The sequence below is a fragment of the Colletotrichum navitas genome (assembly GCF_030913465.1).
Source record: "Colletotrichum navitas strain CBS 125086 chromosome Unknown LY79scaffold_33, whole genome shotgun sequence".
Lineage (NCBI taxonomy): Eukaryota > Fungi > Ascomycota > Sordariomycetes > Glomerellales > Glomerellaceae > Colletotrichum > Colletotrichum navitas.
In genome coordinates this window covers 145,170-159,473 of record NW_026850579.1, presented here as the reverse complement: position 1 = coordinate 159,473, position 14,304 = coordinate 145,170, and the positions used below count along the sequence as shown (strand labels likewise).

The 14,304-nt window shown below is 52.9% G+C and overlaps 5 protein-coding genes across 5 annotated transcripts; 2 read left to right on the top strand and 3 right to left on the bottom strand.

Annotated features, from left to right (window-relative positions):
• Nucleotides 1–24: 24 nt before the first annotated feature.
• LY79DRAFT_555315 (T-complex protein 1) lies at nt 25–2,529 on the bottom strand. Its single transcript, XM_060557922.1, has 6 exons — nt 2,150–2,529; nt 1,998–2,092; nt 1,923–1,944; nt 1,631–1,867; nt 579–1,578; nt 25–529 (listed from the first exon to the last, which is right to left on the bottom strand). Exons 1-6 carry the CDS (start codon nt 2,189–2,191, stop codon nt 291–293), a joined length of 1,635 nt encoding a protein of 544 aa, XP_060413684.1. The 5' UTR covers nt 2,192–2,529; the 3' UTR covers nt 25–290.
• Nucleotides 2,530–3,051: 522 nt separating this feature from the next.
• On the top strand, nt 3,052–4,874 carry LY79DRAFT_590610 (prenylcysteine oxidase; the record flags this gene model as incomplete). Its single annotated transcript, XM_060561177.1, has 3 exons — nt 3,052–3,172; nt 3,280–3,800; nt 3,849–4,874. The coding sequence occupies 3 exons, from the start codon at nt 3,052–3,054 to the stop codon at nt 4,872–4,874; spliced, it is 1,668 nt and encodes a 555-aa protein (XP_060413683.1).
• A 1,286-nt stretch (nt 4,875–6,160) lies between these two features.
• On the top strand, nt 6,161–8,827 carry LY79DRAFT_670110 (VID27 cytoplasmic protein; the record flags this gene model as incomplete). Its single annotated transcript, XM_060563740.1, has 2 exons — nt 6,161–6,179; nt 6,375–8,827. 2 exons carry the CDS (start codon nt 6,161–6,163, stop codon nt 8,825–8,827), a joined length of 2,472 nt encoding a protein of 823 aa, XP_060413682.1.
• A 979-nt stretch (nt 8,828–9,806) lies between these two features.
• Nucleotides 9,807–11,532, bottom strand: LY79DRAFT_580130 (family 20 glycosyltransferase; the record flags this gene model as incomplete). The annotated part of the gene is made up of 3 exons (XM_060560078.1): nt 9,807–10,728; nt 10,783–11,155; nt 11,229–11,532. The coding sequence occupies 3 exons, from the start codon at nt 11,530–11,532 to the stop codon at nt 9,807–9,809; spliced, it is 1,599 nt and encodes a 532-aa protein (XP_060413681.1).
• Nucleotides 11,533–12,419: 887 nt separating this feature from the next.
• LY79DRAFT_555307 (uncharacterized protein) lies at nt 12,420–13,260 on the bottom strand. The gene has a single exon (XM_060557921.1). It carries the CDS (start codon nt 13,116–13,118, stop codon nt 12,447–12,449), a length of 672 nt encoding a protein of 223 aa, XP_060413680.1. The 5' UTR covers nt 13,119–13,260; the 3' UTR covers nt 12,420–12,446.
• Between the last annotated feature and the right edge of the window lie 1,044 nt (nt 13,261–14,304).

The following is a 14,304-nucleotide window of genomic DNA, read 5'->3' as shown; positions in this document are numbered from 1 at the left end:
TTCTGGCACTGTGCGAGAGTACGTGGGGTCAATTTTTTTTGGCTTATTCAAAATATTGCGATGCGGGGCTTATCTTATCGCTCCTCGATCGACCTCCTTCAGGCGAGGGGTAATAACCACCCAATCCCCAGTGCCTTAAGCTTTGACTGCTTGATGTCATCTCACTTCAGAATGCACGCCGAATTATCTTCATGATTGGATATCATTTCATTGCTCAACTTGACAGGTCAAAGAGCAACGCCTTTTGTCTACCGTGCCAATATCTTTTTTCCATGAGAACCTATCACTCGTCACTCCTCAGGACCATCCATACCAGGACCTGGACCTCCTGCTCTGCCCATCTGTCTCGCCTTCAGAAGCTCGTCGCAGAGCAGAAGGTTAGAAGCAATGCTTGAGCTGGAGGCAATGCAGTTCCTGAGCACTCTGAAAGAGTCAAAGATACCTTCGAGCTCAGGGTCCATTGGCTCACCCGTCGCCAGGTCCAAACCAACGACATTGCCATCCGCGTGCTCATCCTGCAAAGCAGCAACTGTAGCCTGTTAGATCATGGTTATGTGGGCCAGAATTTGTGTACTTACGCGCATCCTGGATGTCAAGACCAGCGTTGGCGGCTAGAGTCTTGGGGATAATCAAAAGAGCATCAGCAAAAGCCTCGACACCCCACTTGGCCTTGCCCTTCACCGTCTTGGCAAAGGCATCGCTCTTGAGGTGCGCTGCGCAGGCAACCTGGAAAGAACCGGCACCGGGAACGACGCTTTTGTCGACAATCATGTTGTAGACACTGCGCAGACCGTCACGGACGGCATCAGTGACCTGAGTGATGGTGTGTGCATTGGGACCCTTGATCAAAAGGGTAACGGACTTGGGGTCCTTGACCTCCTCGATGAAAGTGTATTTCTCCTCGCCCAGAGTCTGCTCATAGACCAAGCCGGCCCATCCCAGGATATCAGGCGTCAGGTCATCGACGCTGTTCTGTGCAATACCTCCGCAGACGAGCTGCAGTCTCTCCATGTTTCTTCTCTTGGCACGACGCAGAGCGAGAATGCCGTTCTTTGCCAGGACGTCGAGAGAGAGAGGGTCGATACCCTTCTGGTTAACGATGACGAAGTTCTTGTTAGGATCGTTTCCGCACACCTCCTTCTTCAGCTCAACAATCTTCTTCAGCTTGGCGTCGACGAATCTGCGCTCGCTTTCTACCAGCTTGTCCCTCTGCTCCGCGCTGGAGTAGAAGAAGCCCGAGTTGATCTCGGACTTCTCGTACTCCAAGCTTACATTCATCGTCAGGATGTAGGCGTTCTCAACACGCTTGGGCATATCGGGATGGCGGGCACCGTGGTCGAGGGCAAGACCCTTGATGAGCTGGGTGTCGGAGGCGGTGCGATGCTGCATCTTCATGATCTCAACCATGTGCAGGTCGGGCTTGGCCGGGGCCTGGTAAATCGCAAGCACGGCGTCGACGATATCGGGGGTAAGCTTGCTAGCGAGGCTGGAGTTGAGTTTCGTGGACAATGACGTGCGGGCGACGGAAAGAAGAAGCTCGCGGTCGACCTCCTTGTCAAGCTTGAAGCCGTCGAGGAACTATTGCGTGTCAGTGGCGTTCCCCATGTCTGCTGATTCGCAAGATGCACACCTTAAGCGCCTCATTCTTGGCGATCTCGAAACCGTCCGTAATGATTCTAGGGTGCAGGCCTTCCGAGATGTATCGGTCTGCCTGCTTGAGGAGCTCTCCGATCAACAGAACAGCCGACGTCGTACCGTCTCCGCAGATATCATCTTGTGCAGTCGCAGCCCGAGCAATCATGACGGCGGTAGGATTTTGTATTTGCATCTCGCGCAGGAGAACGTTTCCGTCTTTTGTCAACTTGATCTGAGGGCGGCGCGCATTAGCAAGGACCAGGCAGAAGAGGGGCAGGGTGTCGCACTTGACCGGAGCCGTCAACAAGCCTAGCATTATTAGCAAGAAGTCGTGTAGATAGTTCCGATTTGGCAAAACATACATCTTGATGGTACCCAGAGGGCCGAGGTTGGACTTGAGGACATCTTGAAGGCCTTCACCAGCGCTGATGTTGACCTTCAGGGCTTCACCCCGCCGCTATTGGGTCATTAGCATTACAAACAATGTTGTCTTGAAAAAAAGGGGGGTGCACACCCTCGATTCGGCCTTGGGGTTGAGCAGTTGCGCCGCAGACATGTTGACTAGAGGTCGTCGAGAGGTTCGTGAGGGGGTTATCGGTCGGTAAGATTATTGGATTAGCGACCAGACGTGGAGTGTTCTCGAGGTTAACCTGGCCCCGGGGAGCTTCAGATGCGGGACTGTGGTGGTGACTTTTTTTCTGCCTTGAGGTAGCAGGCGGTCAAGCGCTGGTGGAAGGTGCTGGCTCGCCAGGTGCCAGGCATTCAATGCTAATGCTCGATTCAGAGATGTATTCTTTAGGTGCATATTGAAGCAAGCATATTATATGTAACAGTAGCAGTATTGGTCTGTGCGGAATCAGCGGCCAGTGGCGAATGCTGCCCATGTAAACTACCACTCAAGAGCGGGAACCAGGGAGCTGGGGGCTTCGGGGTCCTTGGGGTCCTATTAAGGACCCCCAGAATGAAACCGCTGCCTGGAGACTGAACCGCCGCTTTTGAGTCTCAAGGTTGCCCCAATAGCTCTCGAAATCTTAGGTGAGGTAATCTTTTGTAACTGGATTCTTGATGCTTTTTTCTATTTAGCTTATCAAAAAAAGTCGGTGAATCTGCTAACTCGTCCCGATCATCTCTATTGGTAATCATGTTTGCCCTGAAACCCGACTTGATCCATGCATGGATGGGAGTTAGAGTGAACCGCTTCCCCTTGATGACATCGTCATACAAAAGCGGCGATTTGTTTACTCTCTAAGTTTAATTCCTTTGGGAATTGCGAATCCATGTCATGACTTGTCTTGGTTCTTCTCATCTTCCAAGCGTATCTCGAGTAGCTTCTATCTAGCATATTTCCTCCTCACTCCTTTGCTTCTCCTATTATCTTCACTCTACTTATTTATCACATCGACTCAACGCGAAACGATGTGGGGGTCCAAGCTATCAGCTGTGCTATCTGCGCTCAGCTTGACACATTCCGCAGCTCCTGCGACCGAGGCTGAACAGGTCGCCATCGAGAACAATGTTAAGCAAGTCGCCATCATTGGTACGTAAACACCGCATGGGCCCATATATTACGTTCGCGAACACCTCGCGTCACACCGAGCTTCTACGTGCTTGGTATTACGATACAAGTGTTGACATGGCATTCAGGGGCTGGCGCTGGTGGCTCATCCACAGCATATTACCTTCAAAAGTTTGCCGAGGCAAAGGGACTCCCCGTGAACATCACAGTCTTCGAGAAGACCGATCGTATCGGCGGCCGTACTTTGACCGTAGATGCTTATAGTAACCCGCTGGAGCCTGTTGAGCTAGGCGCCTCTATCTTTATAGAGGCCAACCACATTATGTATAATGCTAGCCTTAACTTTGGCCTGCCCCTGAAAGAGCCTGAGTCCGGCAGCGATGGTTTCTTGGGCATATGGGATGGGGAAAAATTTGTCTTTACTCAGGACGACAACTCCTGGAATTGGTGGAATCTGGCCAAGCTCTTCTGGAAGTATGGCACTGCCCCTTACAAGGCTCAGAAGCTCGTCCAGTCGACCGTTGCAACCTTTCTGCAGCTTTACGAAAAGCCTCACTTTCCTTTCCGGTCTCTCACTCAGAGAGTCTTCGAGCTGGACCTCCTGAAGGCAACCTCGGTCACAGGAGAGCAGTTCCTTGCTGACAACGAGGCACGTGAATCGCATGACTTGCGCTGATCAACGACTAACCTCTCGCAGATCAGCGAGCTTTTCGCTCATGATATCATCCAGGCAGCAACTCGCGTCAACTACGCGTCGAACTTGAAGTACATCCATGGCCTTGAGACCATGGTTTCCCTCGCGCCCGAAGGTGCCAAGCAGGTCATCGGTGGGAACTGGCAGATCTTCTCAACTATGCTCCAAAGAAGCAATGCGACAGTGCAAAAGAATACATCAGTAACCGCCATTGAGCTGAAGTCTCGCCCTTCCAGTCCCAAGTATCTGCTTTCCACTAAGGACGCTCAGTCCGAGGCCGATGCCGAAGCAGAACAATATCCGGTCGCCTTCGACAACGTAGTGATTGCTACTCCGTGGCAATATGGCGATATCAGCGTCTCGGAGGATCTCTTCCAACAGAAAATTGACGAGATTCCGTACACCAAGCTTCACGTCACTCTGTTTGCTTCTCCCTTCCGTATGAACCCAGAGTACTTTGGTCTGAAACCTGGTTCCAAGGCCCCGGATTCGGTTCTGACGACTCTCAACCCTAAGGACGAATCGAAGGCCGGATCTGAGGGCGCTGGGAAAGCGGGCTTCTACTCCATCAGCACTTTGAGAACCGCCACCAACCCGGACACTCTCAAAGACGAGTTTCTGTACAAGATTTTCTCACCTGAAAAGGTTACCGCGGAGTTCTTGTCAAAGTTGCTCGGTGTGGAGGTTCCAGACTCCATTGTCCCGCCACAGAAGTCCGAAGAGGGCAGCTCGCGTACCGTCGACCCCATTTCTTGGTACCACCCTCATGTTTTCAATTCCTACCCGATTGAGTACCCGCGTGTGACTTTCCAGGATCCCATCCTGCGGGATGGCCTCTACTATCTGTCTGGCATTGAAAGCTTCATATCCTGCATGGAGACTAGTTCGTTGATGGGGATGAACATCGCCAGGTTGATTTCCGATGATTTCTCTGATGCCAAAGAGAAGATGGAGAAAGGGGAGACAGACAACGTGCAGGAGGTTATTGGGCATCCGGAGAAGGAAGCGCCGGTTGCTGATGAGCTGTGATTTCTTTGCTCTTATAAATGCAGTAGGTTTAGGTGTATACATTCGTTTTGTCAACATATCTTGGCTCAGGTTGTTATGCTTGTGTCTTCAGTAGTGAATGGTTGCAACGCCCTGTGAGGGATTAGGGGGATACTGTGATATACGACACCTTGAATGGGAAACATCACTTATATATACTCCCTACTACCGGCTCCATTTGTCATCGCAAACAAGTGTCACCAAGCAAGGGGCTTAAATCGAGGACCTACACGATATCCAGCTCTCTCATTCCCCCCCCTCTTTCCCCTCTTTTCCCAAGTCCATCTACTGCATTCCTTTGCAAACCATCTTCTAAGGCGGTTTCGGCCATTGGGTTCAGTGGCCCTAACGCTTTTACCCGCGTTTTCTCCCATTCCTCTCTCCTGTCTATTGAACATCCAAAGTGACCCAAAGATGAAGTGGAGTAGACTAAGCGCTTCAGGCACGGATGCCGTGAAGAAGCGACTGGCCGGAGGCTGTTTGGGCTCTCGTCGACTACGCCGTTTGCTCCTGCGGGGTTGTACATATATTTTTCTGCACTGGCATCCCATATTCTCTACTGTGAACTCCTCCAACCCAAACGAAATCTGCTACACGGAAACCCACATAACCAAACACCACCCCAGCTTTGTTACAAACTCATCAATTTTTGGGTTCAATCCAATATCCCCTGTCGGCGTTCAAGTTACTGGAAGAGGCCAATAGAAGCCACAAGTGTCCATAAGGAAGCCATAGACATTCCAGGATTGAATGCATAGTGAGTCTCAATCTTTCACAGACAATTGTTCGGTTGATGAGGCCTCCTGGTGTCTGCGGCCGTTTGTTCCATGGTGCTGGTGCTGGTGCTGGTTGGGGGGCAAAGGCCAGAAGGGTTCTTTCTGGGCCTAGACCAGCCATTTACCAGGAGCCCCACGTGATACCCCGACACTGTGGCGCATGACCAGAGGGGTAACCTGCCTAGGGTACCTTGTGTTGCCGTGGCAAAGAAGAAGGGCAAGAAAAGGGACGTGCACAGCCACAGGCCATTTCACCCCTCCATCATCTGAACCATCCAACCCAAAACTACCTGGCCTGCCTACTTATGACGCATTTTCTTCCGTAGTGCCTGATCGCACTTTCATTTCGTGGCCAAGGTCTGGGACTCTCCGTCTCTTTGTCCTTCTTCTTCTCACCCCAGTGGGCGGGACAGCTTTGCAAAGATTCATAAACGCCCGCAAGAGCTCTCCGACCACGAACAACTTGCTGTCACAACAAATCTCAATTTCAAGATGTTTGTCCTTCGAAACGGTAAGTTTACCCCGCCATTTTCCTCTAACAAGTGACTTCTGCCCTTCACTCAGTGGCGCGGTCAACGGCGAGGCGCATGTGCGTTGTTGGTCGGGCCGCCTTCGTCATCACCACGTTTGCAAACAAAATTGTCTTGATCGATTTTTCGCTCCACCCCATCTGCCTCATTAAATACTGACAATTTCCACCTCCTAGTTGGCAAACTCATCTTTGGATCCAGCAACCAAGAATCCCTGATCGAACTCCCTCAAGGACAGCTCTACCTCGTCCGCCCTCTCTCGCCCAAGGGCTACTCTGAACTCATTTTCAAGGACGCAGCTGCCCGAATTCGACGAACCGCACAGGATTTCCAGTACCAGCTCGTAGTACAGAGAGTCTACGAGGAAGGCGAGGCTGAACTCCTGGCCGAGGAAGAAGGAGAGGACGCCGAGATCGACGCACTTGCTGCCGCTGAAAGAGACGAGAAGACCTTCCTGCTCGACGAGGCTCTACACTTTCGCGTCGAGATTCGACAAGGCTCCGAGAAGGTTCTTGCCTGGAGGGATTTGAGTGGTGACACCGGTGACGTCTACGAGTTCGTTTGCGACAACGTTGTTTCCCCTGGCCAAGTCACTCAATTCGAGCGCATTGCAAAGGAGTGCCAGTACGAACGCAAGTACCGCAAGCCGCACACCACCGCCTCCGACTTCGATCTCAAGCAGTTTGAGTTCCAGGACGAGCAGCCGATACCCCCCGCCAGCCCGATTCACAGCCCGACGACTCTTGTACGGTCGATAGAGTCAGCTGACAGCATTTTCGTACCTCAAAGCCCGGTTGGCACGCCCACTAAGAAGGAAGACCGGTCTCTTCTTCAGACTCCAGCCAAGACGCCCAGAAATATGCCTGTCACGCCCGAGAGAACTAGGGCAAATGGCCCACCCAAGGCTGGCGAGGCCCCTGCAGCCCTCAGCACGTATGCTACTGAGAGTGCTGAGTTACACTTCTTCGACTTCCCGTCCGGTTCCTTCGTCCAGCAGGATGCTTCTGTCACCGCCACCGTTACGGAGATTGGCAAATGGGAATACTGGCTCCAGATCGAAACTGAGGATCGGGCCTGGCTTGGCATTCCGATCGTCGCCGACATCAACCCCGTCTTCAACTTTGAGTTCCTATCCTTCATCTTCAACCAGTTCTCTGGCGATGGTTCAGCGTACTCCTGGCTGCTTCGATTCAAGGACCAGCCGACGCTGGAGCGTTTCCAGGATGCTCTTCTCCGCGCGCTTTGGGAGCAGCTGAATGAAACCAAGTGGGAGAAGATCAAGGAGAGGGAGCAGGAATACGTCACTGATGCCTTTAATGATTTAACCATGGAAGATACCCCGGAGGAACAGGAAGAGGAAGAGGAAGAGGAAGACTACGAGGACGCCGAGGAAGATGCTCAGCGCAGCGAACATTACGACAGCGACGAGGAGGAGGATGATGTTGAGACCAAGGACGAGGATGGCAACGTCAACTCCCAGCTTGCTGTTGGCTACAAGCACGATCGCTCTTTCGTCGTGCGCGGGTCTAAGATTGGTGTCTTTAAGCACACGGCAAACAACAATCTTGAATTCTCCACCAACATTTCCAAGGTCGAGACCCCTAAGGGCACACTGTTCAGCCCGAAGAAGGTCATGCTTCACAACGAGGATCGCAACATGATCTTGCAGAACGAGCAGGACCCCAACAAGCTCTATCGCATGGACCTCGAGTATGGGAAAGTTGTCGATGAGTGGAACGTTCACGAGGATATTCCCGTCCTCAACTTCGCACCTGAGAACAAGTTCGCCCAGATGACCCATGAGCCTACTTTCCTCGGTATCTCGAAGAATGCTCTATACCGTGTCGACCCTCGTTTGTCCGGTACCAAGCTGGTCGATTCTCAACTGAAGCAGTATGTCTCCAAGAACGAATTCTCGTCCATCGCCACCACCGAAAAGGGCTACATCGCTGTCGCTTCTAACAAGGGTGACGTCCGTCTCTTCGATCGTCTGGGCATCAATGCCAAGACTCACATTCCCGCTCTTGGCGAGGCAATCCTCGGTCTGGATGTGTCTGCTGACGGTCGGTGGGTGCTCGCCACCTGCCGGACGTATATCTTGCTCGTCGATGCGCTGCAGAAGTCGGGCAAGAACGAAGGCAAGCTCGGTTTCGAGAAATCCTTCGCCGCCAACGATAAGCCCCAGCCACGCCGTTTAGCCCTCACGCCTGAGCACGTTGCTCAGTTTGCCCATGAGACCAGCAAGCCGGTGTCTTTCACGCCGGCGCGCTTCAACACTGGGGAGGGTACTGAGGAGACGAGTATCATCACCGCCACCGGTCCGTATATCGTCGAGTGGAGTTTGAGGAAGGTGCTTCGCGGCGCCAAGGCTGCCTACCGCATCAAGCGCTACTCCGAGGAGGTCAAGGCCGATGACTTCAAATTCGGAACGGACAAGAACGTTATTGTCGCCCTGCCCAACGAAGTTAACATGGTCGGCAAGCAGGGTCTCAAGCGACCCACACGCGAGAGCATTGCCGGTAACTTCGCGCAGCTCAGCATGGGTCGCAGGGACTCTGGACGTATCGGCACACCTAGAAGCGGCCGTTATAAGCTCGGCAAGGAGGACATTGTAGCTTCGCCCTACTGAGAAGGCTCCTGCGGGGACTTTGTTATGTTCTCATGCTTATGGTTTGATGCTGAACGGGTTTTTTTCTTCTTCAACGAGGGCGTTTTCCAGGTTTCAATTTGCGCTACGCAATGATAGGGGAACAGAAGGGGATGGAGGTTAGGATGGAATTACAGCACAGCACGTCACCCTTTTCTTCTTGCTTTTACTTCCGATTCTGAAGTGTTTGTTTGATTCAAGTCAAAGATAGATCTCTCAATCCCAGATATCTCGAGACACCTTCCGTACATACACGAGATCCCAGCGAATTGATTTGGTACTTGACACGTTATATAGGGCATGAACAATAGCCAGCTTTTCCAGATAGAGCAAAGAGCCTCTGGTTGATGATCGATGATCGATGTGCGCTGGATTTTGCGAGACCGCTTTGCTTACGGGTCTTGCAACACCCTAAGATGGGGACTCAGATGGTAACTGGAAGTCGACCAGATTGGGCAGCTAGCCACGAGGTTTCAAGCAGACCACGCCCTGTCAAGTTCGGCCCGTCTTATCTGGTAGTGGGGTTACACATTTGTCAAATAAGTAGATAGTCTAATGCTGAACCCAAACGTGGACTCGAAATACGGATGGCCGTCATGTACGACACAACTCCCCTTCTTGTGTGAACCGGTCCGTAAGCTCTTCTGCCCTCGGTTAATGAAATAACAACAGCAACAATGTAAAACATCCCGTAGAACTCCGCTCCCACCGGCTTGATGCCTTGTGCCTGAATGATGATGATGTCGTCTCGCTGCCTTTGCTTCCCGTGCCCTTCAAACGGCGTGGTTTGCTTGCAGGCTGAGTGACGTAGCGAGGTGGGTATGGTTTTTTTTTTCTTCATTCCTCTTTTCTTTCTTTCAATCATGCTTTCGTCAAAATGGCTGTCAGAGACGACGCCTCCTGCAAGGAAAGTCAAGACGAAAAAAGATGTGTGGTATGCAAGTCGGATGCACAGCAGCCTTTATGCTTCTTGGTTCTCCTGCTTCGTTTCCTGCTTCGTTTCCTCTGCGCCGTCCTTGCCCGCAACTTTTGAAGCCCCCTCGATTGCGCCTTGCAGCGCCTTGGTGACCTGGCCAACCACGTTTCCGCTGATGTTCCTCAGCGTCTTGGGCTGCATCGTCTCCTGGGACAGACGCGTCATCTCGGCGACAAAGGACTGGCCCCACCACGAGGATGTGTACTTGAACACGTAGCGCTCAAGCTTCTTGTAGTTGGTCTCGCGCTGCTCCGGGGACATGGTAACGGCGTCGTGGATCGCGTTTGCCAGCTCCTCCGTGTTCCAGGGGTTGACGATGAGAGAGCCGTTCAGGGACTGAGCGGCACCGGTGAACTCTGACAGAATCATGACACCGTGGCGCTCGCGCTGGGTCGCAATGTACTCGTACGAGACCAGGTTCATACCGTCGCGGGTGGAAGAGACTAGACAGACGTCGGAGACGGCGTACAGAGCTGTGAGCTCGTCGAATGAAACACTCTGGTGCAGGAAGTGGATGGGCATGAACTCGATGGTGCCGAACTTGCCGTTAATGCGACCGACGAGCTCGTTGACCACGGCGCGCAGGTTCTGATACTCCTCGACGTCCTGCCGCGAAGGCACGGCAACCTGGACCAGCACAATCTTACCGATCCATTCGGGGTGTTCCGTCAGGAAAACTTCCAGGGCATGAAGCTTCTGCGGGACACCCTTGATGTAGTCGAGACGATCAACACCAACGATGAGTTTGACTCCATTGAACTTGCGGGTCAGGGCCTCGATTCGCTCCTGGACCTTGGGCTTCTTGAGACCCTCGACAAACTTTTCCGGGTCGATACCAATGGGGAATGCGCCGACAGTAACGAACTTGCCATTGTAATCGACTCCGTTGGGGGTTGTCGGCGTTCCACTGGGGGCAAGTCAGCAAGGGACTAGAAGGGGCAAGGTTTCGGACTGGCCTTACAGAATACGAGAGCAACTGCTCAGGAAGTGGCGAGCGTAGTCGTAGGTGTGGAAGCCGATGAGATCGCAGTCGAGTACGCCGGTCAGGAGGGCCTCGCGAACAGGCAGGATACGATAGATTTCGGAGGAGGGGAAGGGTGTGTGCAAGAAGAAGCCGATCTTGACATTCTTCTTGGTGTTGCCGATCTCCTCGCGCAGCATCTCTGGCAGCAGCATCAGGTGGTAGTCGTGGACCCAGATCAAGTCGCCATCTTGGACGTCCTGAACAACGGCCTTGGCAAACAAACGGTTGACTTCACGGTAGGCGGCCCACGCACTCTCGTCGAATGTAATTTCACCAGGATGGTAGTGGAAGAGCGGCCAGAGGATAGAGTCTATCGGAAGTCACTCATTAGCACGGGTTAAAAGAAAAAAAGGGCCCGAGGAGTAGGGGAAGGTCGTCCGTACTGGAGAAACCGTTGTAGTGCTTGTCGGCAAGCTCGTCATCAATGAAGACGGGGTGGGCGTCGTACTCGTCCTTGAGACGCTGCTTCATGCCGGCAATCTCGTTCTCGGGAACCTCGAGACCTGGCCAGCCGTACCATTGGAAGCTAGTGGTTTTTGACAGACCGCTCAGGCCGGTGACGAGACCACCAGAGGACATGGAGAAGGAATAGCTGCCATCTTCGGAACGCTTGATGGTGATGGGCAGTCGGTTGGAGAGCAGCAGGAGGCGTCCGGGCGCGGTCTCTTCGTCGACGAGCGAAGGCATCTTGGACGATTTGCGCGACGCGATGTAGTGGTGGAGGTTGTTCGGTGGGAGAGGAGGCGAAATCTTCCGCGGAGCGTTCGTTCGTTCGTTCAAAGAGCGGAAAATGGGGGAGCACGGCAGCTAAGCTTAGTGGTGCTCTGGTGGGAGGGTACTGTGTTAGCTGAGTTGGGCTGGGATGAGCTTGCTTGCGGGGAATGGAGGGGTAAATGTGAGGAAGTAGGCGATCAAGTAAAGTACCTACATGAAGCTGAGGTAACAGCGACGCAACAGGTGTGCAGGGGGTGGACTGCGGGCTACTTGTATGCGGAGAGGGTGAGACGAAATGGCAAACAGTGCAAGTTCACGTTCGGTCGGACAAGACACAAGAGAAGAAGAGAGGAAGAAGAGAAGATGGGGGAAAGTTCCTAGTAAAAGCAGAAAGATGGAGGGAGACGGAAGACAGGCGACTAAGTGGTGGTTGGTCGTTTGGTTTGTTGACACTGAGAGGCGTGGTGCTTCTCAATGGGCCGGGGCGGAACGCTTAGGAGACAGAGAACGGCGAGGAGGGTGTCGAGGACGCAGGAAGATGCCAATCCAGCCCAGAATACAATTGGGTCTGATCCGGCCCAGACCGCAGACCGGCGGTACCTATCCAGTGTACCTATTGTAGTTAGGTAGTGTAGGGTGACAGTCTCCAGACAAATAGACAGACAGACAGACATCCGACCCAATGGATGTGACGCTGAAGCTCGGGTTCCCCAGAAGTAGAGGTACTTGAGATGGAACCCGCTTCGGCAAGGCGACAGAAGAGAAGTGAGTACTCGTTTGTTTTTCAATAATAGGTGGTTCGTCTTGTTTTGGCGAGAAAAAGAAAAAAAAAAAAAGGCTAGGATGAACAGACAGGCAAAGCAGCGAGTTTCTGTGCTGGGACTGCCTTACACAAGAGGACGGCCTGCTGCAGTGCCATCTACGTAATTCTTGGCCCTTGATCCATGTCCTGTCGCTGCGAGAAAAGCCCGGCCGGCCCTGCCACCTTTTGATGGTGTATTCCTTACCATTTCTAGCTTTCGTGCATGACTGCTTCCGGACACCTCCGGTCCGCGCGCCTGTGCAGCCCTTCGTCTTTGGTATATACCTGTATTGCTCTTCATGTTGCCGACCACCCTGCCGGAGAAATAGACAGTCTGACCGAGGCTGTAGGGTGAGCGATATTCTTTGCAGGCCCGTTGAGCCGAATACCCCTCAGCTCTTAGCAGCACAATGGGTGCAATGTTACGTAAGATTCCTAAACTACCTACCGGTAGGTAGGTAATAAATGGTCGAGGACATGATAGGTATCGGTACATGAGGGACCTTGATGTCGCCCGCCAGGCAGTGGGGATTCGGCGCCGAGGAGTGGGCACTTCACCGGCGGTACGTAGTGCGTCAGAGGAGAGAATGTTCACGATGTCTCTTGAAATTTTCCTTCTTTCCTTTCCATCCACCGACTCGACGCTCCACCGGCCGACGCAAGGATGATGGCGCATCATCTGCGAGGCCCATCCATCCCTGTAATGAATAGTGGCTACTATGTATGTTAGTATGGATACAGAAGAAGCACTCAACATCTTCAATTCTGTTTGAAAGGCAGGCGGCTTGCGGACATGTTTAAGGCTTCGTGGTTTCGGAGGGCTGGCTTAAAACAATCCGTCTGGTTCGTACACTGCACACACACACACACACACACACACACACACACACACACCCACATGTTCTGCTTTCCCTTCTGAGCCTGAAAAGAGAAGGAAAGAGCGAGCACCTTGCATGGATTCACACGAAAGACGTCCCACATACCCGTCTCCGTGGACCTACGTAGTTTACAAGCCCAAAACGGGGTCACATATTCGTCAGGTGATGGATGCTCCGTTGAGCGACGCAACAGTGCCGTCATTCTTCATCCCAGAACCATAGTATGAAAGAAAAAGTGGCAGCAACTCCCTTTTCACTACGGATAGGGGATTCCAAAAAGAGCCCCAGCCCCGGCTGCACGACGTTTGGACGGGCCTGACAGCCTTTGACTGTTGCGACGTCCAATGGGCATTCATTTAAGCGTCAAAAGAGCGCTCCAGCCCAATCGTCCAGCCCACAAGTCTAGAGAAGACCCCCGTTTGGTTACCGCAGACTGACATGGGATGCCCCATAACGCCCCGGACCAAAATGTCCTTGACCCGAACAGGAGCGAGTGGCCTTACATAGTAGGGCGACGTTGAGGTTCGATTCATCAAGACATTCTCGATTCCAGTTGAGCAACACCGTGGGGAATGCGTCCCCATCAACAGCACAGTGCATCCGTGTGTGTACAAAGCCCAAACAACTCCACCCTCTATCTTGTGTTTTCCGATGGAGCACCGGTAATTCCTCTTGAATAGTTGCTTCTTGGTTTGCCTTGGCTTCTTCTTCTGCGCCGAATTGCTTTCCAAATTGTAATAATGAGATGCCTATGCGGCCTGTTTTCCCCGCGCCGCACTCAAGAAGCGCTTCCCCGGCGGGTTGGCATCCAATGATTGCTGTTTTGGATTGAGACGAACAGCGATAGCATCGCATCTATCGGCGCGCCGGGGCATTCGATATTCACCAGTCTCCTCCCGCCGCTGTTTATGTGAGGCGCTCGGACCAAAGGCGAGGTGGACAGGCGCCCAGTGGCTGCCGCCCCACTCCGCATAGGTCGGTCGTAGCTTGTCTCTACGCCTGCCCGCGTCGGCTTCGTTGTTTGCGCTCCTACACTGGCCCTCGACGCGTCTTCAACCGCGACAG